The 26,010-nt window shown below is 36.7% G+C and overlaps 2 protein-coding genes across 4 annotated transcripts in view; one reads left to right on the forward strand and one right to left on the reverse strand.

Moving 5' to 3' along the window:
* crb1 (crumbs cell polarity complex component 1) overlaps positions 1-5,218 on the forward strand; it is a 34,082-nt gene extending 28,864 nt beyond the window's left edge. For both annotated transcript variants that reach the window (XM_065259511.2, XM_065259512.2), the window contains one exon: positions 4,868-5,218. In XM_065259511.2, coding sequence (XP_065115583.1) covers positions 4,868-5,086 — 219 coding nt within the window. In that variant the 3' untranslated portion in view covers positions 5,087-5,218. The remainder of the gene's footprint in view (positions 1-4,867) is intronic.
* dennd1b (DENN/MADD domain containing 1B) overlaps positions 284-26,010 on the reverse strand; it is a 151,702-nt gene continuing 125,975 nt past the window's right edge. For both annotated transcript variants that reach the window (XM_065259515.2, XM_065259516.2), the window contains 5 exons: positions 24,918-25,004; positions 16,934-17,013; positions 16,586-16,799; positions 12,957-13,532; positions 284-694 (listed from right to left, as the gene is read on the reverse strand). In XM_065259515.2, the coding sequence (XP_065115587.2) occupies positions 575-694; positions 12,957-13,532; positions 16,586-16,799; positions 16,934-17,013; positions 24,918-25,004 (1,077 nt within the window). In that variant the 3' untranslated portion in view covers positions 284-574. The remainder of the gene's footprint in view (positions 695-12,956; positions 13,533-16,585; positions 16,800-16,933; positions 17,014-24,917; positions 25,005-26,010) is intronic.

Raw genomic sequence — 26,010 nt, forward strand, 5'->3', positions numbered from 1 at the left:
TGTATCACAGGACCGGAGGAAGACGAAAAGGTTTGTTGTTTATAAGTGCATATTTTTTATTTTTCTTGTCAAAAATGACAATTGTTTCGCTAGGTAAGACCCTTATGCCTCGTTTGGGATCATTTAGAGTCCTTTGAAACTGCAATTTTAAACTGCATTAAAACTGTTAAGTGTTGGGGTTCATTAAAATGAGAAAAATCGTAAAAAACATAATTTCTTCTCGACTGAACAAAGAAAGACATCAACATTTTGGATGACATGGTGGTGAGTAAATTATCTTGAACGTAGCTCACTTTCACGATTTCCATCAAATTACTTTTGATCTTCTAAACATTAAATTGACACTAAACAATATCTTCATATTAATCACATCATAGCACAATTCTAGAAATCACGTTTAAATGTTAACTTTAACCATCATACTATAATGTTTTTGATATATTCAATGTGACACACGTTATTTAGTAGCTTGTAGTAGTCTTCTGATCATCTGTCTTTGTTGTTTGTTCATTCATTGTCTATCACTTTTGTCTGTAGTTCACTGTCTGTTTTCAAATAAAACATCTCACCCACCTCATCCGTTTTCGATCTGTTGTTTGTCCTGTCTCTCCTCTTTTGACTGAATCTTGCCACAGATTTTGACAGACAGATTCACTGAACTAGAGGTGGCAGACACATCAAAGATGTACCTGTACTGTAAAACCAACGACAGGTGTGTTGAGTCAGCGATTTCTCCTGAGACATCATAAGAACATTGCAACCAAATAAAAAGTGTCTGCTGTGCAAGTTTGAAACACAAGGAGGTTTTTCAGGTTTTTCAATGTATTTGCAGGTAGAGCCTCACTCATGGTTAAAGAAATATTTTGGGTTTGGTAAAATATACCTGGCTTATCCTACTCCCAGATTAAAATGCATGTTTGAGCTGCCTTAATTTGAAAACATCATGCACTGACGTATCGCTGGCGTTTTAAAGATAGACACTTTCCGCTTTGTTAATCCGTTTAGCTGGATAGATAAAGCATCTAATCTCATGATAAGAGACATGACGGTGTCTGATCTCTGATCGTCCCTTAAAGCTGCGCTATAAGTAAATATTTTCACCTAAAAGGTTTAACACAAGCTAGTATTTTGACAGCAATGAATAAGAGGAAAAGTGTTTAGAGACAAAAAAAAGCCAAAAAATGTCGATCACATGGCCATCTATAAAACTATGGCCTGGTTTCAAAGGATTAACTCAAGCCTGAACTAGGCCTTAGTTACATTAAAGGAGTAGTCAACTTTAAAGATGGGGTCCATTGACTTTTTATAGTAGGAAAAAAAATACTATGGTAAGTCAATGGGCCCCATCTATAAAGTGAACTACTCCTTTAAGATGTGTAATCATCTTTAATAAACATGCCTTAGAAAAATACGTTACCGTCTGTATGTTGAGGAAAATAAATGGCACTGACGTATTTTAAAGAGCCCATATGGTCCGATTCACAATTTTACATTTCCTTTGGTGTGTAAGTGTGTATTAGTACATGTTAACGATATACAAAAGGTACAAACCCCAAAGTAAACAATGACATGAGTTATCGTTTCTAAAGTAAATCTCTTTTCTTGGACTACAACAAACAAGCAAGTTTGGTGGTACAAAATAAAACGTAGCGCTTTTGTAAGCGGATTTAAAAGAGGAACTATATTTTATGGCGTAATAGCACTTTTGGGAGTACTTCGACTCGGCGCAGTAACACCCTCCCTCTCCCATTATGAGAGGGAGAAGGGGAGCGGACTTTTCAGGCAGGTCGAAGTACTCCCAAAAGTTCTATTACGCCATACAATATAGTTCCTCTTTTAAATCCGCTTAGAAAAGCGCTACGTTTTATTTTGTACCACCAAACTTGCTCGTATAACTACTCGTCTTAAATAGGAAAAACGTTGATGTGTTTGGTCACTTCTAACTTTATCTCTAAATGGTACCATTGAATGAATGGGGCTAAGCTAAATGCTATCGAAGTGTCGCAGCGCGCTCCAGCGCTTACGTGCACGCACACAGATGATAGAGGGATGATTCAACAGTTCTTAGTTAAGGTAATAACATATTTTAATATTGAAAATGAGTAGACTATTCTTTTAACTGGCCAATCAGGGACACAGAGCATTTCTTATCTGTGCGTTTCAGGAAGAGAGTGAAATCTAGAGCTACAAAAATGTACGGTATGTGGAAAAAAGTGAGTTTTTTAAACCATAAACCACGCGAACACATTGTATTATACCAAATACACAAAATAACAATGGGTCTCATTCACTAAGCATGCGTACGCACAAATTTGTGCGTGAGATGTGCGTATGGATGTTTTCACGAACAAATCGTTATTCACCAAAAACGTATCAAAAATGTCTTCTAAATGTACGCAAAAATTCAAGAAAACCTAATATCACTTGTACGCAAAAATCACGTACACTATAATCAAATACTAGGCTATAATTATAATGTTTATAATAATGTTGATATACACGGAGCCCCTAAGGGGACATGGAGAAAAAAATAAATGAAGTTTGTTTCACATGCGCACGCGAAACTTTCACGAAACTAAACTTTTAAAAACCTTTGCGTGAGCACGCGAAATTTAAAATTTTAGATTTTTTTACTCCAATGTCACCTTAGGGGCTCAGTAGATATAAAATATTTACATGATTATATGTTATATAATATTATTTTCTTTATTTTATATTATTAAACATAATTATATTATTATTACTATTATTATTATATACATTATATTATATATTATTAAAACCTACTTATTTTTTCTATATAAAGAAGATGTGTGTAATAACAAATCTTCACGCTTTCCTTCATCACAATCTTTATTTGAAAGCGTCTGCTTGTAAACGTCACATAATTGTAATGAGAAGTCCAAACGTCAAATCACTTGATCTCCTGTCTGTTTTATTTTAGATACAGATGCGCGTCTCTGTCATATTAATTAAATCTCATATTTGTTAAAGTATGCAATACTTCTTTAAAGTTATCCGCACCGTATTCATCCAGCGACAGCAAAACCTCCCAAATAAAAAAATGCAAAGCAAAACGGAAGTTTACCGGTAATAAATCAGATCACAAATTTCTTTTCGAGCTCTTTTGCTTCGTGTCTTATGCAAATTACCAACCTCGTGCACATGGCCGCTCATGTATAGTAGAACACTCCAAATTCACTAACGTAAGAAGAAGTATAAGAAAAATTCATGTGCGTACGCATGTATTGTGAATTAGGCGTAAAGTTTTCGTGAGAAGTTCAAGTGTGCATATAAATACGAAAAACGTACGCAATTATTAGTAAATGAGACCCATTGTTTTTTTAGCAATGAAATAGGTGCTCTTTAAGATCTGTCAGTGCAAGTTGTTATCAGTTGAGACAGGTCAAACATGTGTTTTAGTCTACACTGCAAAAAAAAAATGACTTTCTTACTTAGTATTTTTGTCTTGTTTTCAGTACAAATATCTAAAAATTCTTAAATTAAGATGCTTTTTCTTGATAAGCAAAACGACCCAAGAAAATAAGTCTAGTTTTTAGACCAAAAATATCAAATGTAAATGATTTTGTGCATAAAACAAGCAAAAAAAATCTGCCAATGGGGTAAGCAAAAAATCTTGAACATTTTTCTTAAACACTAAATTCAAGAAAAATTTGCTTACCCTATTGGCAGATTTTTTTTGCTTGTTTTAATCACTAATTTACTTTCATTTGATATTTTTAGTCTAAAATCTAGACTTATTTTCTTGGGTCGTTTTGCTCATCAAGAAAAAGCATTTTAATTGAAGAATTTTTAAATATTTTTACTAAAAACAAGACAAAAATACTAAGATTTTTTTTCTTAATTTTTTTACAGTGTAGAGCGTATAAGAATTACTTGAGGGAACTAACTTTTGTATTTTTAAAATATAGTATTTTTTAAGTTTTATAAATTAACATTCAGTTTCACTGAATCTCGTTCTCGATTTTTGTACAGAATGCAATCCTAAACATTTTAAATATAGCACATTTATGCGTAGGCAAGTCATAAAGCATGCGACAGTGAAGCAAGGTGTTTTTCTTTTTGACTGCTGAAGCACAAATGTGTCTCCGTGTGAGGAATCTGTGGATCTGTGGTTCACGTCTGCAGTGAAAGTTTGTATCTTCAGAGTGACAGTATAGTGCTTGGCCAGCAGAAAGACCCACCGTCGTTCTGTGTGAAATGCAACTCAGCAGCGCGTTGCTGCGGGTCTGAGAAACGCGCGAGAAATATATCGGGAGAAGCTTATCTCTGTGACAGGGTCGTTTGTCTCCTGGAAAGACTGAGTGTCTCTCTTTTCCCATCTTTTTCTCTTTTTCACACACATAAAGCATCGACTGCATTCAAAGCTCAGTGCCGGAGTTTTTCTGCGGCCTGTCGCTGCGGCTTCAACACATGCAGTCACTGCGGTCAGGTTGGATGATCTAATTTTGGATCTGAACAACTGTGCTGATATACTCTGGTGTATGACGTGTGTGCGAAGCAGTGTTTTTGTTTGCTGGCTCTTCGACTAATACTGGCAAGTTCATTACTGTTATTGGTTGCATTCTAGCTTGACAATATTATCGTTTGAAATCACTTATATGGATTTAAACTTTTTAGGAAATACTCATTATATTACATAAACCGATGCCCTTCGAAGGTTTAAAGGTGCAGTGTGTAGATTTTAGCAGCGTCTAACGGTGAGATTGCGAATTGCAACCAATGGCTCAGTCCATGAAACACAGAGAAGCTACGGTAGCCGTAGCGGTAACTTATTCTTCAATGTTGAATAGTTTTAGAAATATCTCACCCGCTGGCATCTCTGACTACTTTATCTTTCCTCCAGCTGAATGCAGAGAGTGTTACCTCTAATCTACTGCTGTCCATCGGTCTGGTGTCTGTGATTCTGTTGTTGGTTCTGTTCGGCGTGGCCACGGCTTTGGTTTTGGCGCTGAGTCGGCGAGCGACACGTGGCACCTACAGTCCAAGTCGCCAGGAGAAAGAAGGCTCCCGAGTGGAAATGTGGAACATTGTCCAGCCTCCACCAATGGAGAGACTCATCTGAACTGTTAAGAGATTTATTCTGAACAATATTAGCCAATCATATTGATCTAAAATGGCTACAAGTGAGACTCTAAACCCTTATGAATGCTTGTGAAGTAGTGCTGGGCAAAGATTAATCGCGATTAATCGCATACAAAATAAAAGTGATTTTTTGCATAATATATGTGTGTTTACTGTGTGTAATTATTTTGTATATTTAACCACACACACACATATGTATTCATTCCAGAATTTTTTAATTTATATATAATTTTTATTTATTTATTTATATATAATATAGAATATATAGAAATATAAATAAATATATATACTCATGTAAATGTTTCTTAAATGCATACATGAATGTGTGTTTGTGTGTGTGTATTTATTTCTATATACATAATAATTACACACAGCACACACTCATGTATTATGCCAAAATCACTTTTATTTTGTATGCGATTAATCGCGATTAATCTTTGCCCAGCACTAGGTCTTTATTTATTAATCGTGTGGCAGCTACTGTATTAGATAATTTAAGTTTTTAATTGGACAATCTCCCAAACAGACATTTCATGTTATAAAATAAACTATAAACTATGATCGGTAAATACATTTTTAAAAACATTAAGATTTGTTGCTTATAAAATTAACTTTAAACAGTAATATATCAAACATGGCCTTGCCAAATGCAACGACAAGTGTATGTTGTTAGTGTAAGTAAATGCTGGTGAATGCAACAGGACCATATTTAAATGTTAATGTGCAGCGAGACCAATTTTAGTTTGAACCAATTGTATTTCACTGTGGGTGGGGCTAACCAGAACAGCAAGTGACTAAGTGAATTATTATTGAATTAAACCTGGTGAGGAGACAGTCCCTGTGTCTCAATTCGTATGTCTTAAAGGGACACTCCACTTTTTAGAAAATATTCTCATTTTCCAGCTCCTCTAGAGTTAAACATTTGATTTTTATCGTTTTGGAATCCATTCAGCTGATTCTGGCGGTACCACTTTTAGCATAGCTTAGCACAATCCATTGAATCTGATTAGACCATTAGCATCATGCTAAAAAAATAACCAAAGAGTTTCGATATTTTTCCTATTTAAAACTTGACTCTTCTGTAGTTACATTGTGTACTTAGATCGACAGAAAATTAAAAGTTGTGATTTTCTAGGCCGCTATGGCAAGGAACTACACTCTAATTCTGGCGTGATAATCAAGGACTTTGCTGCCGTAACATGGCTGCAGGAGGCGCAATGATATTACGCAGCAGCCGAAAATAGTCCCCCAAGTAACTTTCAATGGCAGGGGACTATTTTCGGGCAGTGCGTAATATCACTACGCCTGCTGCAGCCATGTTACGGCAGCAAAGTCCTGGATTATTACGCCAGAATGAGAGTATAGTGGAGCTGGAAAATGAGTATTTTTTAAAAAAGTGGAGTGTCCCTTTCATACTTGCATGCTCTTTTGCTATTCCCCAAAATGTATTTTTCCATCTATAACAAAAAAGCACACACTTTTAGTGCATAAAATATGATTAAGCAAATTGGGACCCGGTCAGTGAAGATAGGATCTCTTCATGTGACTTCATACGTTTGTGAATTTGAACCAACATCAACACTCAATGAACAGTTTTGCACATTTGCTGCTTTTCCCCTGCAAAAATTTATTATAAATAAACGATTTGGTTTATTATTCTAACAAACACTTGCTCATTATTGTAATGATTTAACATCTCGTTTTATACTGTAGGGTGTTTTACAGTGGTTTAGGTTGAGGATAAATATCTATTTGCACAATAAATGAACCCAAGATGAGGCGTGACAGCTGTACAGATATTTTTATCATTTATTTTTGCTTCACAGTGCAAACAATTTCTGTAAAAACACATCAGACTGACCTATTATACTATACAACTGTATTGAGAGCATGCGACTGCATATGAAGAGATTTATGCCATCCTAAATCAGCATTCACTGTCAGAAAAAGGTACAAATTTGGGGCAATACCCTTAAAAAAAGTCCTATTATGTACCAATCAGGTGCCTCAAACTAGGTACCAGTACTTATATTTAATCTTTAGGCACAAATACAGTATGTACTTTTTAAAAGGGTACCACCCTAGTGAACCATCAACCACTTTGCTCTAAACATGGTAAAAAAAATTATGATTGGTACATAGCGATCATTTTCACGTAGCTAAGACACTTTTTTATTTTTGAGTATCTTAAACATTCAAAAGCACAGACTGGACAGTCCAGTGATTTCATTACAGCAGGTCGTTACTAAATGATGCAACAGCAAACCAGATCACTTAAGAAACTTAAAGGGACACTCTACCTTTTTGGAAAATAGGCTCATTTTTCAGCTCCCCTAGAGTTAAACAATTGATTTTTACCGTTTTGGAATCCATTCAGCTGATCTCCGGGTCTGGCAGTAGCACTTTTAGCATAGCTTAGCATAATCCATTGAGTCTGATTAGACCATTAGCATCATGCTAAAAAATAACCAAAAAGAGTTTCTATATTTTTCTTATATTTAAAATTTGACTCTTCTGTAGTTACATCGTGTACTAAGACTGACGGAAAATTAAAAGTTGTGATTTTCTAGGCAGATGTGGCTAGGAACTATATTCTCATTCTGGCGTAATAATCAATGACTTTGCTGCCGTAACATGGCTGCAGCAGACGCAATGATATTACGCAGTGCCCAAAAATAGATAATTTCAAAAGCAGGGGACTATTTTCGGTTACTGCGTAATATCGGCAGAGAAGTCCTATGACATTACACAGTCACGCGATGCTAATGGTCTAATCCGATTCAATGAATTGTGCTAAGCTATGCTAAAAGTGGTAGCGCCAGACCCGGAGATCAGCTGAATAGATTCCAAAACTGTAAAAATCAAATGTTTAACTCTAGGGGGAAATGCGCACATTTTCAAAAAAGTGGAGTGTCCCTTTAAGGAAAACTAAGTAAAACACGTACCATCACCGTAACAGTAAACATCATATTTGATGCTCTGTAGACTTTGGGATGTGTGCTCATGCATGTTAAAAAAAATCATAAAAATGACTACAGAACCTTACAATGAAAATGCACATTAATGATCAGTTTATATGTAAACAGGATAAAGATTAAAGATTTTGGGTAGCACTTTACAGCAGTTCCTTAACAGTGTACAAATCACTAATATGAGCACCTACTAGTGTTCAACAGCTTGTGGACAGTAAGTGGCTTGACTGCAACGTAAAATGTGACCAGATCTCAAATAATGCAAAACAATACTTTTTTAAAACATGTTAACATTTCTATTTTAAAAGAAAGGAGTGTTAAATTGTCAATACAAGTTATTATTTAAAATACAGAGCACATTTAAAAGACTTTTTTTTTTAAATATACAGTAACAAATACAACTTTAATAATATGCAGACAATTTCAAATATAAAAGTGACCACACAGTTGAATCAGATCATGTGTTTTTGATTGCTATAAACGTAATGATGGTCCTTCTTGTATTAATTACGTACCTACAGTACACTCTCAGAAATTAAGGTACAAAAGCTTTAATAAAGTACACATTTTTACCTACAGTAAACGGTGCATATTTGTACCTCAATGATACAAAATGTATACATATATACACATTAAAACCTTTTTAAAGAGACAGCTTTTGTACCATTTATTTTGAGAGTGTATAAACAGGTTATCAGGCAAATAAAATAAAATGTGTGTTTTTTCGGACATTGTACCAAATATATGAGGCTTCAGTGATTCATTGTACAATATGGAAAATATGGTATTTATTTTCCTACTAGAGTACCACTAAACTACAATTGAAAAATAATAATAAAGTACCGGTGATAACAGAATCTCTTTCCAAAAACTGTCATTATTATGGATCATATGTGTACACCAGAGTTACTTCCTTTAAATCCGTCATATATGAGATTACATGACAATTAGGATGCTGCCTTATCCACCTTATTTTTGACGTAAATGTGGGCGACGCCATCTTTGAGCTCCATTATGTAAGACTTCGGGTGCGCAACTAAAACTGATTGTAGTCATATTGCGAGGGACAAGTGTGCCGTTTTGACCGGCTTTTTAATGTTTACTATGAAATCCAGAAAGGCCGGCATAATTTGAGCAGTTAGGGTTGCTATAATAGCTGATACAAACGCAGTAAATCTCTACAAAACATTTGTTTTAACCATAATCCATGCACAAGGGCTGAATGTGGATGTGGCGCATGTGCACCCATGATCTGTATTTACAAATCCATCCAGTAAAACCTTTCATAGACACTGCCAGTGAACAATAAATACAATAATTGTTTAAAAACAACTTATACACTGCAAAAGATGATTTTGAAAAAAATTCTTAAATTAAGATGCTTTTTCTTGGAAGCAAAACGACCCAAGAAAATAAGTCTAATTTTTAGACCAAAAATATCAATATATATTTTGTGCATAAAACAAGCAAAAAAAATCTGCCAATGAGGTAAGCAAATATTTCTTGAATTTTTCTTGAATTTAGTGTTTAAGAAAAATGTTCAAGATTTTTTTGCTTACCCCATTGGTAGATTTTTTTGCTTGTTTTATTCACAAAATCACTTAAATTTGATATTTTTGGTCTAAAAACTAGACGTATTTTCTTGGGTCGTTTTGCTCATCAAGAAAAAGCATCTTAATTTATGAATTTTTACATATTTTTAGACAAAAGACTAAGACAAAAATACTAAGAATTTTTTTCTTGAAAAGTCATTTTTTTGCCGTTTATTATGCTGATTTATTGATTCTGCTACTATAAATTATTACAAAAATGTGATGACAGTACAGAATATATACACAACATAAACTGCTTATTAGTTAATGCTTATAATAGTTCTTAATGTGTTTGCACATACTTTTGTTATGTTTTAAATGAAAAAGCAAAATAATGCAAATAATTATTATTTTAAAAGCTAAAACTTTAAAATAAGCAAATAATTTCATAAGCTCTAGTGCGTACGAAGCGATGCAATAATATTTTCATAAAACGAAAACAATACTGAATACATGTAATAGTTTAATATGTTTATTAATGTTTGTTTAAATAACTTGTAAATAAGATGCTGCTGACTGTCAGACCGCGTGAAGCTTGATGCGTCGCCATAAAAACTCAAATAAGTCGATTAAAAATTGCCTTTTAGAAAAAAACGTCACACCAGAGGAACAGTTGTAACATTTTAAACCATCGCCTGAAAAGGTTAAAAACACAAAGTCTATTTTTATGTACAAACATTCGACTGACTTTCCCATTGTAAAGATACTTTTATGTCTCTGTGCTTTATAGTTATAGTATTGAAGACCTGTCACCCCCGAGCAACAACATGAAATTATTCAATATATCTTCATATGATATACCAGGCCACTTCTTTATTTCATCCTCACAATGGTTCATACATGGCATGGTAGTAAATATTTACCATAACGTTAAATCATGTTTTATGCATGCTCCCATTACACTGTCCGGGTATTGAAACGGACATCTTGCACAAAAATAAAATGAAATACGTCACATCACTTACTTCTGCGTTCAAAAATAAGGTGGATAAGGTGGCAAGCTGGACCACTAGGTTTTGGAAAAGAGCTACCGTATAGTCATACCTACATTAGCAGTTGAACTCTTTAAGGCACAACTTTGCTTTTAAAAATTTCATTGTGTAATAATGACTTTTAAAAGATGAATGCTGCTTGCATTTAATGTCTTCAAATACAAAGTTAATATACTTATTTTAATGTACCATTTGATCACTACAGTGTTTAAGCCAAAATACAATAAAATATTTGACAAAATATATTAATATTAATTTCCATCTTCTATTTTGTTCTTTGCAGTGTACGTGTGTGAATTATGAAACAGCATTTATGTTTCATGTGAAATATTGCACACTAATAATACTAATGCCAATGCTGCTTAAAAATCGACCAAGCAAATAATTTGTATTTAATGAGAGAATTTGCATAGTTATATGATCTCTCTGCTTTGTTTGAAGGCTAAAGCATATGTGACCTTGTCTGTGAAATTCAGGCTAAAGTCTCATAATCCAAAAATGAGATAAAGAGCATCAAAGTGTGATTTCAATCTTTAACATGACCTTACTCAGTCAATATTAAAGATATCAAGGTTATATTTTCACACAATGTTCTTTATGAGAGATGATTTTATGTAGAAACCAGTAAATTGCAAGGTTTCTGCAGACTGGGTCACATAGAGTTTCATGTCAGCTTACAGCTACACAGTTCTCAATGCAAGACAGGAAAACCCCAAACGGATGTAAGGACTGACTTGAATCTTTAGATGCAGATTTGAGACAACACGAAATGCTTTAAAAACCAGGAGAAGTGAGCTAAGCCATTAAAGTGTCTGAATACATAGCACAAGTCCCACATCACTACACTCAAGGGCCTAAACACTTCATCAGCCACTAAAGAAACAAGTACTGGATCTAATGACCACATCCTGTTTGGTGCGCCAATTTGGCTTTTGAAGATGACGGCCATACTGGATATTTTACTTAACCAAACTACGGTTAAGCTTTGGAAGTTCAATATCAAATCAATGCAAGTTAATGAACACAGAAATGCAAAGGCTTAGCTCAGTGGTTTCCCCTTGGGGGGGCCCCAATTAAAAAAAAAAGAATAAAACACATTAATTTATCATAACTTTTGCAGAATAAAACCACCGAAAAATAAGAGAACCACTGGATTAGCCAATGTATTTTACGTGCACAATTCTGTTGTAGAGACTTCATTAAACTAAAACTTTTCCTATTTCAAATGACTTTTTACACTACAGCCAGCCACACCGCCCCTTGTGGCAACTCCGAGAATGCAATTTGGTGGCTTATGATTTCAAACAAAGCAACAACTTGTGAATGAGCTTGCATATCTTTTAAGGTCTGGTGTATATTTGCGTATGTTTTAGGCTTTGCACCAAGCTAATAACGGTTTAAATGTTTTATTAGTAACAGATATTCCTCTTTCTGCTGGGCAGCTACAGTCCAGGAAATGTCAGGGTTGTAATATAAACACATTAAGAACTTTAATATACATTGGCTGTCATTTTTAAGGCTATAAGTCTTAACCATGATAGTTAAAGTAAAGTTGTGATTCATTGGAAAGTAGGTAAGAAAAAGTAATTGGGATTTCATTATTTTATTACATCTGCCACTTGGGCCTGGTGAAGCTAAAAGTATAAATCTTGGAGGAAAGCAGAAACCTGAGAGTTGTTCTTGAAAATACATGATTTTTCAAAAAAAAATATATAGTTCATTCATGACCCACAATGCAAACGAAGAACCAATTCTCCATCTGTCCTATATAAATATCTCATCTTTACGATGCTTTACATGCATGTAGTTGTGACGGTAGCGGGCAAGCCAACTACAGTCACAGACTAAAAATACCGTGAAGCGAAACAAAAACTTTTTAAGGCATCATATTAAGCGCAAATTAGTTCTCGGTTTAAATACTTTGTACGATTTAGTAAAATATATGTAGAGAGAATCCACAGTGATTTATCTAAATAGATTGAAAAGTTCTCGTTCAAGTGCAAATCATTGAACGTTATATAATTGGAATACAGCTACAATAAATATAACGGGATGCATGTTGTTAAAAATCCCTGTAAACCAATTGTCTTTCCATGCAGCCATTTTAAAAGTGACCATTTAGAATTGAATGTGAAAATAAGAGGACCCATCTATTCACAATGACTACAAAAATACCTTAAACTTCATGCAAACAGACTGCTGGTGTGAAGTCAAATGAGAGCGTTTCTAAAAAACGCACTTGGGAGTGTTTTGTGATATACTGAGGACTAATCCAAGCTGGTGTTTTTCTGTACCTGCGTAAGCGCCAGGTCGTTCGGAATCGCCATGCTGAGACGACACATCGACTCGATCTCCTCAAGCAAGCCTTTCTCCTCGATCTCCTCGTCCTGTGTGTTTTCTGCGTGTTGCACGTTTTCCATCTCCCAAGGTATAAGCATGGAAAGCTGCCTGCTTCTGGGTCCTGCTGTCCGCTGCTGGCTGTTGTCCTGGTATGGCCTTTGGTTCTTTTTGGAAAAGACCCTCTGCCGTGAGAGGCTGCAACCTGTTGGACGCTGACGGTCAGGGGTCAGCTGGGTGTTCGAGTTGAGAGTAGGAGAGCTTGTGGTGTCCACCTCAGAAGGTTCAGAGAGCAAAACTACGGGTACTTCAGGGAAAGAGTTCCTCAGGGGAAGCTCGAAGAAATCTTCATTAGTTAGGGGAGGATGGATGGGAAGGGAACGCGAGCTGGGTTGGCGTCGGGGCGAAGGTGGGAGATGTTTGCCGTTGACGGCGCTGTCATCTTGACCCATGTTCCACTCACCTTGATCTCCGTTTCCTAATTCGCAACCGACCTGAATGGCGCTGCTTGCTGATGGGGACTTGCAGTGTTTCTGAAAACCATATGGAAGCGGTTAGAAAAGATGGTCATGGTTATTGGTCATACGTACTCATTTAACAATTCAAGCGCAGGAAGGAAGATACATTAAAGGGGACATGTTTAAAATCTTTTTCCATGTTTTAGTGCTAGAATTAGGTCCCAAGTGCTTCTATCAACCTAGAAAATGTGAAAAAGAACAACCTAGTAACTTAGTTTCGGTAAACATTCTCTGCAAGCATAGCTCATTGAAATGTGGCTCCCCTTGTGATGTCAGAAGGGGATCTTATTAATAATACTGTCCCTTAAATCTGCACTATCCAACCACTGCACTGCCATTTAGTGCAGAGACAGAGAGAAAGAAAATAATTGACAGCACAATTGAGTTTCAATTTCAACAAACCACCGTTATGTAGAAAACAGTGTTTGCATTTCATCAGCTCATTTGCATTAAAAAAGGACACCCACAAATGGCACATTTTGCTCACACCTTCAAAGTGGTAATTTTAACATGCTATAATAAATGATCTAATATGATATTTTGAGCTAAAACTTCACATACGTACTCTGGGGACACCAAAGACTAATTTACATCTTAAAAAGTCTTACGAAATGTTCCTTTTAACTCTTTCCACGCCATTGACGAGTTAATTCGTCAAATAAGAAAAAAATGCTTTCATGCCAATGATGGGTATTTCCGTCTTTCCGCAATACGGCTATTATCCACAAGGTGGTTCTCTTCCACAAATTATAAAACCCGGAAGTATCGCCCTAGGGCAAACAGCTGTATATTCATGTATGTTTTAAGGATCACTCTAAATCTTATCTTCATCAAAAACCTTCACAAAAAACGCAATTATCTCAGCTTTTTGCTCAAAATTTTGTGTTTTTAAAGAAACCTACCCATATTTGAGAGGTGATAAAAAGAGAAATAATGAAGGTAGGATGAAACGTTTCTTTTTTTTAAAGCAGAAGATCTGTTTTGTATGTTTATATATTTATATAAGCAGAGGATTTGATATATTTGTATGTTTATATATTTAAAGAAGAACATTTTCTGGAAGACATTAAGCTTTTGTGAAAATCATGAAAAATGCTGGCGCTGGCTGGCAACTTTTTTTTTAAAACGCTGGCGGGGAAAGAGTTAAAGGGATAGTTCACCCAAAAATGAAAAGTTTGTCATCATTTACTCATTTTCAATTTGTTACAAAACTATGCTGAACACCAGGGGCGGAGTGGGACCCAAAAATCTACCGGGAAATTTCATAGACCACCAGCCCTCCATGGTCAAAAAAAATAAGCAAATGCTGAAATCTAAAATTACAATAAAATGACTGTACAACAACATGAAATACCAAGTGTAATAACTATTATTTAAAAGATCTTAAAGTCAACAACAGTTCCCTAGTTTTTAAGTAAGATTAAGCTTACTATGGTTGTAAAGCAGTTGCTTATAAAATTATTAAGCCTGTTTGGAGAGAGATGTTTTATGTGACAAAATGTCAGTCATCGTGTGATAACGAAAATATAACGCAACTTGCGTGTTCTGAGCAGGTGTTGTCAGTGAACAGGCTGTAAACTGTTGGCTAAGTTACATACACTCGTGAAAAACTGATGCTGATTATCTGGGAAACATTCTCTAACAGCAGTCAAGTTGTCATTGTTTGTGTCAAAGATGTGCATTTGTTGTAACATTAAAACAGGAGATCAGACTTCGGCTACTCTGTGCTGCTCAAAGTGATGCTCGGAGCTCCGTTCCTCTGTGGTGTGCGAGGCTATGCTTTTTATTGGTTGTTGCGTTAAATCTTACCCAGATACAACAGTCCTATTTTCTGATTGGCTATTGTGTAGCCTCTTTCTTTATTTTTTGATTGGCTGATAGAACTCCAGGGGAGACGGGCTTGATAGAGAGAGCGGTGCGGCCAGATACATTTTGAGCGCTGAAGCATATTAAATATATGATAAATAGGTTTTAGTGTGGCCGGAGTGCACGACTAAAGACTGAAAGCACGGCTATTACCAGACCCGCCTTCGCGGCCTTAAAACACTACCGGCCCACCGGGAAAAGTCCCGACTTTCCCGATTGCCACTCCGCCCCTGCTGAACACAAAATAAGGATGTTTTGAGAAATGTTTGTAACCAAAGTTTTTGACCTCCATTGACATAGTTTTTTCATTTTCTACTATGGAAGACAATGGTGCTCCTGTTTCCTGCTCGATTGCTTATATCACAATATTTGCAACTTGAGGACGACAGACTTTTCATTTTTGGGTGAACTATCCCTTTAAATATCATAAAATCAAACCTCATTTCCTTTTTTATACACTGTATTAATGTGCATGTTTCATCAGTGCATATTATGTCACAGAAAAAAAATGTCTGTCTTTATCATCGCGCTGCATTTTTTTCGTCTTCTTGGCTCAAATAAAAACAGTGGGACCCTCCACTTTTTTTGAAAATATGCTAATTTTCAGCTACCTTAAGAGTTAAACATTTGATTTTTACCGTTTTGGAATCCATTCAGCTGATCTCCGGGTCTGGCGCTAGCACTTTTAGCATAGCTTAGCACAATCCATTAAATCTGATTAGACCATTAGCATCACGCTAAAAAATAGTGTTTTGTTATTTTTCCTATTTAAAACTTGACTCTTCTGTAGTTACATCGTGTACAAAGACCGAAAGAAATTAAAAGTTGCGATTTTCTAGGCAGATATAGCTAGGAACGATACTCTCATTCTGGCGTAATAATCAAGGATTTGTTGCCGTAACATGACTGCAGGAGGCGCAATGATATTACGCATTGCCTGAAAATAGTCCCCTGCTATTAAAAATTACTAAGGGGACTATTTTCGGCTGCTGCGTAATATCATTACACCTCCTGGAGCCATGTTACGGCAGCAAAGTCCTTGATTTAACGTTTGGTTATTTTTGAGCGTGATGCTTTTGGTCTAATCAGATTTAATGGATTGTGCTAAGCTATGCTACGGTAATGTTTTCAAAAAAAGTGGAAAAACACGAGTTGTTATATTAAATTAGATATTTGAAGTTGCTGAAAACAGCAGCCCTTACTGTGGGAGCAAAGTCAAGGTCTTCGTTAGATCTGAAGAAGTCCAGGCTCTTGGCTGCGGAGAGTCTCCCCTGCTCTATGTGGGACGTGCTGAGAGAATCCAGTATCTCCTCCAGCAGGTTCATCTGACCTTTTTGGCCACAATCCGGCTCCAATTCAGAATCCTCACTGTCTTCATTGTATGACGGCACCCCACCGCTATCCTCAGATGATACTCTGCGCACACACACAGGTGAGAAGATAAAACACCAGAGGGCAGTGTTGCCTTGACAGATGACATTGATTACTTACCTTTACACCACAAACATACAGCATTCACGCAATAAGGTCTGGATAATTCAAATGATTACCTGCTGGCTGTGTCGTCATTGTTACTGTAACCGTCTGGATAGCTGAGAGTCAAGTTTGGAGGTGATTTTGTATTGTGATGCTAAAACAAAAGATCAAAATATTAAAATCTCACCTCACCAACATTCCTAAGAGTAACATAACATAATAAGATGCAGAAAACATCTAAGCATTCTGTGGTTATTACGGGCAGACGGTATTAACTCCCATCCCCTGCTCGCTCTGCTAATCCCTTGGCTTTTATAACACACCTGTGTAACACGTTTAATTGGCAAATTAAAGAATTGAAGCATTATAGGGCACAGCTTCACGCTGCGGCTCCATCCTTTAGAGTTCACCATTAACTAGACTTCCACGGCGCGTACACACACACACACGCCAACGCGCCGCCACTCACTAAAGTGGCCCATAAACTGTCGTTTGCCACATTATCAAAGCAAGCTACTAAAATGAAGCCTTTAGTGGGGCCACGGGCATGAAAAAGTGACCCTTGGATAACTGGATCAAAAAGTGATCAATCTCCAGGTTCGATCATGAAGCTTTAAGCTCGTGCAAATTACAGTCGAATTTCGGGTATCAATACTTGTCGAATGGGTTAACGGCCAATTCCGTCCATAAAAATAGCTAAGAGATGCGTGTACCGAACACTTTAGACTCTTGCCATTGAAATAAACAGGAACACATGTTGGGTACTGATTACCCCCACTCGCTAGTAGCCGCCAGCTATAATGAAAGCGATTACGGGGGGTTCAAGCCTTGAATCCTCCAAAAGGCTTTAATGGATTCCTGTGTCAGGGTCGTAAATCTGGCCGGCAAGCCACTTCGGCATAAGTGAAGGGGTTGGATGCACCTGCGCAACTGTGTCACATTCATTTGGTGTTGGTGTGTGTGTATATGTTTGCCCTGCAACAAAGTTTGCAGTTATTTAACCCCTCGGGTTGGAAAGCAGAGAGCGCTTGTAGTTTCCTCTCTCGCTTTCTTGCTTTCTACGAGAGGAGGTGTTTATTAAAACAAGGTGAGCACCGGTCCTCTACAGGCCTGCATTTCAAATTCTCGCCAGCACAACAAAGAATGTATTATTCATTTAAACTCGGAGTTAATAACTTTTATGTTTGGTCCGTCACATAGTTGGCAAGACAATGAATTACTAAAAATGAAATAATAAGAGTGTAGTAGGCAAAGTGTAAAGTAGTTGTCTTTTGTAGGCAAAACCCGGAAGCGAGTTGGCATTTTAGCACTTCCGGTTCCATCATTCCAAAGTTAATGAGATTTTTGAATGAGTTTTTGGTTAAACTCCTTAAATAAGATATTGGGTTAACATCAGTCCAAGTTTTATTCTACAACATGAAACACACCAATAATATCCACACTCGTGACTTTTTAAATCTTTAAAGTGCCTTTAACTCATTCCCCGCCAGCCATTTTTTGAAAAGTTGCCCGCCAGAATTTTTTGTGATTTTCACAAACGTTTCACAAAATGCCTTCCAGGAAAATTTTCTTCTTAAAAATATATAAACATACAAATATATCAAATAAAAAAACAGACCCTCTGCTTTCAAACAAACATGGAAAAAAATCGTTTCATCCTATCTATATTTTACCTCTGCATATAAACTCTTAAATATGGGTATATTTCTTAAAAAATATATTTTTTTAAGCAAAAAGCTGAAATATTTGCATTTTTGTGAAGGAATTTCACGCGGAAATTTGCGTCATGGGAGGGGCTTCTGCGACTCTGCTCCTGATTGGTTAATGTGGAGCGTTTTTCTGCAATTTTTTGAACTCGCGCGTTTCCTGCGGCAAAGCTCAATTCGCACCATTTCCGCGAACTAGACCTGCGAGACCTCCAGACGTGCGTCAACGCGTCTTCACATAGACTTAACATTAAAATCACTCACGCTTGACGCCTCTACCACAGCCGGTGTGAAAGTAACATTAGAGATTAACATAAAACCTCATCAGGAACACATATGATTTTTAACACATTGTGTGTGTTTTTTAAGCAAATGTTTTCTCTTAATTGACGAGATAACTCGTCAATGGCGGGGAAAGAGTTAAAAGGCTGGTTGATAAGTTGCTACCTGGAACTGTAGACTTTTTCAGAGAGATTAAACGTCATCACTAGGGATGGGTATCGAGAACCGGTTCCATTTTAGAGCTGGTTCCAAATGTAAAACAACCCAGGGGAACCGATAGGCCGCACGCATTTCAATTCTGTTTATCGATTCCTGACTTTTTCAGTCATTCTCTCACTGCGAACAGCAGTGAGCGCTTTACAGTTGTATCTATCTGCCAGGACCTGCCACAAGAACCTCTCATTATGCACATGCGCAGTTCATTACACTCGGCACTATGACTAACCACAGCAAACGTTTAAAAGTTTGGTTAAACTTTATGAAAAAAGACTGTAGTATTGCCAAATGCATTACATGTGGCAATGATATTTAGATTTGTCGCAGATAACAGTTACAGCCGACAGGTTATAGACTTAATGTGGCAAGAATAAAATAAAATAAAAATTCTTGAATGTACACTGCAAAAAATGATGTGTTGATTTTAAACACATTGTGTGTGTCTTGCAATTTAAGGCGTTATTTCATGTTAAAATAAATAAAAGGGACAACACAAGTTGTGTTAAAAACAGTGACGGGAGTAACGGGTTACAAAGTAATTTCGTTACTGTAATTCCACTACTTTTAGCGGTAATGAACCTGTAACTAAGTATTTTTTTAAATCAAGTAACGCAGTTACAACTACTGTTCATTTATCACAAAATAAGGTAACGTGAGTAACCAACTTATTTAAATTTCAGTAATTGTAACTGCGTTACTTGATTGAAAAAAATACTTCGTTACAGGTTAATTACCGCTAAAAGTAGTGGAATTACAGTAACGGAATTACATTGTAACCCGTTACTCCCGTCACTGTTTTTAACAAAACCTTTTATTTATTTTAACATGAAATAACGCCTTAAATGGCATGACACACACAATGTGTAAAAAATTAACACATACTTTTTTGCAGTGTATTTGCTTTTTCTCTCACCAAAAATATATTTGAATCGGAACCAGGAATCGATAAGAACCGTATTCTATAAGCGGAATAGGTATTGGAATCGCTAAAATTAAAACGATACCCAATCCTAGTCATCACGCATGCATATCTCAAAAACATCGCAACATGGGAACAAACATTCATCCTCGTAGTATTTCCTTACTTTTAAATGTGTTTAATACAGTTTAAAAGAGCTGTCGGAGGCTAAGTTTTGCGATAATCCAAAAGTTTATGGGAAAAATAAAATGGCTTTTTGGTGTGGGAACCAGTTTCCCACTTCCGGGCTGTCCTACAAAAATACGTCATCGTGCAGCACTCTATAATTAAATAATCTGTATATTATAAATAATCTATAATTCCCTCTTTTTACATTTATGCATTTGGCATCTGCTTTCATCCAAAGTGACTTTGCAAAAAATCTTATTTATTCCTCTCTAAGACATTAAAACAAAAAAGGCGGTGGCTAAAAAGAAACCGCAACTGTTAAAGCAATAGTTTAAGACGGGCAAAACCGCTGATTTGGCAAACCAAGCATGCGAGTGCCTATTTGGTTCTTTTACGCGTACTTTAAATCAGCACGGACATGTTGAGCTGTCACAATTCAACGTCTGCCCCATAAACTGCCTGTTTGTATCCACGTGGAAAACGAGCTTCAGTCGTTAGTCAAAGCGGTACCGGAACAGGCGAGCAGACATCTCGGGTCCAGCTCACTGTTAAAACGTCATCAGGCCATTTTGTGGATGACATTTTAACAGAAAATCCCATTTTGCTTCTTGCATGGCCAAGTTATAAGCTGCGGCAACCGGGCTTTACATTGCAGCCAATCGATTTAATAGTCGGGCTTACGTGCATATTTCATATGCTGTTTCAGAGCAGCCACTGATCTCATGGTTTGGCAGGGTACGGAAAGGGAAGATATGCCTGGAAAATGCAAACAAAGTCCATGCACCTTCAAGCCAAAACCGAAGCGAGCGTCTTCTGAGCTATTCAAACAAAGCTCAGGACCTCTTGGTCAAAAACTCAGTCTAGTACTCTCCAACTGGCACCGGCTAAAAGCAACTTTGGGAATATGAGATATTGGGAAAGCAAAGAGTCTGTGTTATTTAGGAATATCCAGTAGGTGGCACTTTGGTTCCATTCGAAAGGGAACTGCCCCGTATCCCCTTCATCTGCTAGCTTTGCATCTCTATCTCATCGTCGGCATGCAGATGTGCGAGATCTCAGCGAAACGTCCACTAGCCACAAGCGCTTTTTCCTCTGCGTGTACGTCAATGTTTTTTTGACACCTTGTTAATCCATCTGGATGCTGGCGACTCGCACGCTTTCACTTGGAGCTCTGTAGTTGACACTTCATCCATAACATAAGTGGTAGAGATTCATTTAAAATAAATGAACTTTGTTTACATTACATACGATTATAAATATATTAATTATATTTTATCAGGAATTGAGGTAGATTTTATACCAAAATGGATTTGCAAGCTTAACTAAATATTTATTTAGGAGTAAAATAAAGATTGGATTATGCTTAAAGATTACATTAACATTTGTAAAGTTAAAGATTGTAAAGATGTAAAGTACAATCATGTTTACAGCGGTGTCTGCTTATGTAATCCATTTGTAAATGAAGGTAGAAGCCGAAACCGTTGCAGCGAGTTTGTATGAATTATACAAAAGTTGAACAGAGCTTTTTGGTTTCTTTAATATGCAATGCGGCTGAAATGGTCACGACTATAGGAGATCCATCTGCTGGCTTCATCCAGAGAGACAGTGTGTATGGAGTCATTCCCTAGAGGCTGTATGCCACTCACATAAGCCAACCACAACACACACACACACACACACACACACACACACACACACACACACACACACACACACACACACACACACACACACACACACACACACAGCTTCAGTAGGGAGGGATAACCAGAGCTAGAGATCAGCTCTACTTTGCCCCAGGCCCTGCTACTGACACCCAGTCTGGCTTTCACAGGCCCTCAGGCTTGACCTGAAAACCAGCCCCTTATACTGTACACTGCATGGATTCACTGCAGCCACCCGAGTCAGAAAACACAGCTGAACTTTTCACAATACTTAAGTGTATTGGTACACCATTCACAGAAATGCACTGTTCATACAAAATAAGATTACAAATATCTTTATAAATGTGACCCCGAACCACAAAACCAGTCATAAGGGTCATTTTTAAGAGATTTCCAAAGCTGAAAGCTGAAAAATAAGCTTTGATGTATGGTTTGTTAGTACAGGACAATATTTGGATGAGAACTATTTGAAAATCTTGAATCTGAGGGTGCTAAAAATAAAAATATTGAGAAAATTGCCTTGAAAGTTGTCCAAATAGAGTTTTTAAAATATATTTATGGTAGGAAATATACAATATGTCTTCATGGAACTTGATTTTTAATGATACTTAACTCATTCCCCGCCAGCCATTTTTTTTTAAGTTGCCTGCAAGCATTTTTTGTGATTTTTCACAAAAGTTTATTTAAAAATAAAAAATAGCAAAAAGCTGATATAATTGCATTTTTGTGAAGGAATTTTGTTAAAGATCAGATTCAGAATGATTATCAAAACATACACAGGGTTTTAAAAGGTAAATAACGTTGTGGCCTCAGTTTTTCATAAATTGAGTAAGTGCGCAATGTAGTGCATAATCGCGGTATTGCAGATTAACATAAAAATTCATCAGGAACACCTATTTATGCAAATGTTTTCTCTTTTTTTGCGAGATAACTTGTCAATGGCGGGAAAAGAGTTTGGTTCCAAAACGCAATAAATCACGTTTGATTAATTTCGGTAAAAATGTCAGTGCTGGGAAAAGATTAATCGCGATTAATCGCATACAAAATAAAAGTTTATTTTTGCATAATATATGTGTGTGTGCTGTGTGTAATTATTATGTATATTTTAACACACTAACATACATATATACATTTCCGAAATGTGTTATTTTTATATATATATATATATATATATATATATATATATATATATATATATATATATATATACACACACACACACACACACACACAATATAGAATATATAAAAATATAAATAAAAATATATACACATGTAAATGTTTCTTAAATACATAAATGAATGTGTGTGTATTTATATATACATAATAATTACACACAGCACACACACATATTTTATGCTAAAAACCACCACAGGTTTATCAATGCCATCAAAAGTATTATTTTGTTTTTGTTTGTTTGTTGATCACGAAGTACAAAGTAGATGAGGAAAACTAGGATTCAATGCGCAGCCATTATTGTTTACAATGCGTGGAATGGTGCGCTGTGATTGGTTGAGCGGATTTATTGCATTCTGCAGAGAAGGAGGAGTGGCGTTTATAGCGTTTTGTGAAAAAAGATGACAAAATAACACTGCAAATATCAGATTTTGCGTAAAATAAAAAATTTACTTTTTAATACTGACCTAATACAATACTGAGTTTGGTGGTGTATCGTGTTTTGGATCCAAACTCTTCAAATATACCCATGCTACATAAGTCTGGTTTTGTGGTCTAGGGTCACAAATGATTTAAAGCATTATATTTATGCACACAGACACTTTTATGCAAAGCGACTCATAGTGCATTCAAGACAGATAAGCGGCGGTTCTACCAATCGAGCTACAGAAACAATTATATCACACAGACACACAAAAAACAATAGCAGTTATTTATAGAATAGTTGCATGAAGCATCTTTATTGAGCACCCACAGAAGGGTATCAGAGGAAGGGCCACATCAACCTGGCATGGAGACCCAATCCCATCACCCTGTGCTCTTTTGTTCTTCATTAGACGGTAACAAACGCTGAATAGAGCGCCGGATTGATTTGCTCATTGATCGAGCAAAAAGTCTTTGTGGCCACTCCGGTGCACACACACACACGCACAAATGGAATAACAGCGTATGTATGATGAGGCAGAGGAGCTCCTGAGGGACGGATAGATTGGTGGAGGGCGTCGCCATCGCTCTAAAAAAGCCCTAATTGGATGACCTCCGTCTCAACACCTTTTCACACCACCTTTTCCGTTCTTTCCTCCACGGCAACAAGCATGCAGCTAATAGTCGTGCTAATTAAGGGCCGAATGGAAAGTCGCCGGTCACGACGGCAAGCTGGCGAGGAGGGATCAAACCAGCCGTGGGTTTCGTCCAATGACCTTCAGACTTTGCCTGCAGAGGTGTGAGCATGTAAGAGCACAAGAGCTGGCTGTTCATTGCGGAAGAGTAGAGGAAGTGTTATATTTTTATGGTTTATCAATGCGTGTCATTCAGCTCTGAATATCTCATAAACCATAGTACTGAGGTCCAGTTGATAAAATCCTCAAAACAGAAGTGAATAAAAAGGAAAGGACACTTTTTTGGACAATCGAATTAGCGCACATGCTCTCGTATGTGCTTCGAGTTTGGCCCGCATCTAGCAAAACTGCAAAGCACTAGCTAAAATAATAAAACATTTAGCTCTAAATAACATTTATACATACTTTGCGTATGTGCTCACTTTATACAAATTTAAGACCCAACAAAATTAGTAACACAACAAACACTGTCACTGACTTCTGTTTTTTGTCAAATAACCGAGGCCTATTTCGGTTTAATGGTGAACGTATGAATCCAGGCCACCTCCTGGGTCTTTAGGGGGGCTCACCGCTTCCCTGCCTGGGCTTGGCAACACATCACTGAATCTTACTCGCAAGAAACATACACTATGCACACCCGCTTTAGCCACAGCTTTCAATCAACCTGCCTCACGTCGACTCGGACTGGTGTGCAAATGGGCGCTTCTTTCATGAAGCGGACTGGCCGTGAACTCTTTCTGTCTGTGTGTGTGTGTGTGTGTGTGTGTGTGTGTGTGTGTGTCTGTGTGTGTGTGTGTGAGCATGCTCACCTCTTTCTTCTGAAGCCTCCTGGGCGAGAGGCTTTTAGTGCTGGTGGGAGAACCTGCGCAGTATGGGCTTTCCTCTTCTTCAGCATCCTGCAGAGAGAGATAAAGAGACAGTGAATAAAAGACAACATGAAATCAATGACTCCATAGTCAATGAACTATATTTATTTACTTTTTTAAGGGCTGTCAAAAGATTAATTGCAATAAACGCATACAAAATAAAAGTTTGTTTTTGCATAATGTGTGTGCATTGTGTGTAATTATTTTGTGTATATTAATACACACACATGCATGTATGTATTTAAGAAACTTTTACATGTGTGTGTGTGTGTGTGTGTGTGTGTGTGTGTGTGTGTGTGTTGTGTATATATATACATATATATTAGGGCTGGGGATAGATTAATCTAGATTAATCTCATACAAAATAAAAGTAATTTTTTTGCATAATATATGAGTTTGTGCTGTGTGTAAATATTATGTATATTTAACCACACACACATACATATATATATATATACATTTAAGAAATGTTTTATTTATATATCATTTTTTTATTTATATATAATATAGAATATATAAAAATATAATTAAATATATATACACATGTAAATGTTTCATAAATACATACATAAATGTGTGTGTATTTATATATACATAATAATTACAAACAGCACAAACTCAAATCTTTAATCTTTGTATAGCGCGTAGTGAATGTGTTAGCATTTAGCCTAGCCCCATTCATTCCTTATAGTGCATTTACACCAGAAGTGGTAGAGGCGGCAACCGAGAGTGATTTCAATGTTAAGACGCGTTGGCGCGTGTCTGGAGGTCCCGCGGCGTGGATGAGGCATTAAGCGTGGCGCGGAAGACGCGCTTCTGCCTCATTCGCATGTCTAGTTCGTGCGAATTGAGCGTATGGCGTGGTATACACGGTACGCGTGAATGGTGCTTTTGTGCATTTGCGTTTGATGACCCGTGCCGTTTATTTTCCCCCTATAGTAAGGTGACTAAAAACAAACTGGTTACTCTCTCAATAAATGCACAATCAACATCAGCCATCTTGCAAACAGACAACCGCATAGCACTTGCCCCTCCC

Source organism: Paramisgurnus dabryanus, chromosome 24 (genome assembly GCF_030506205.2).
Source record: "Paramisgurnus dabryanus chromosome 24, PD_genome_1.1, whole genome shotgun sequence".
In the NCBI taxonomy this organism is placed as follows: Eukaryota; Metazoa; Chordata; class Actinopteri; order Cypriniformes; family Cobitidae; genus Paramisgurnus; species Paramisgurnus dabryanus.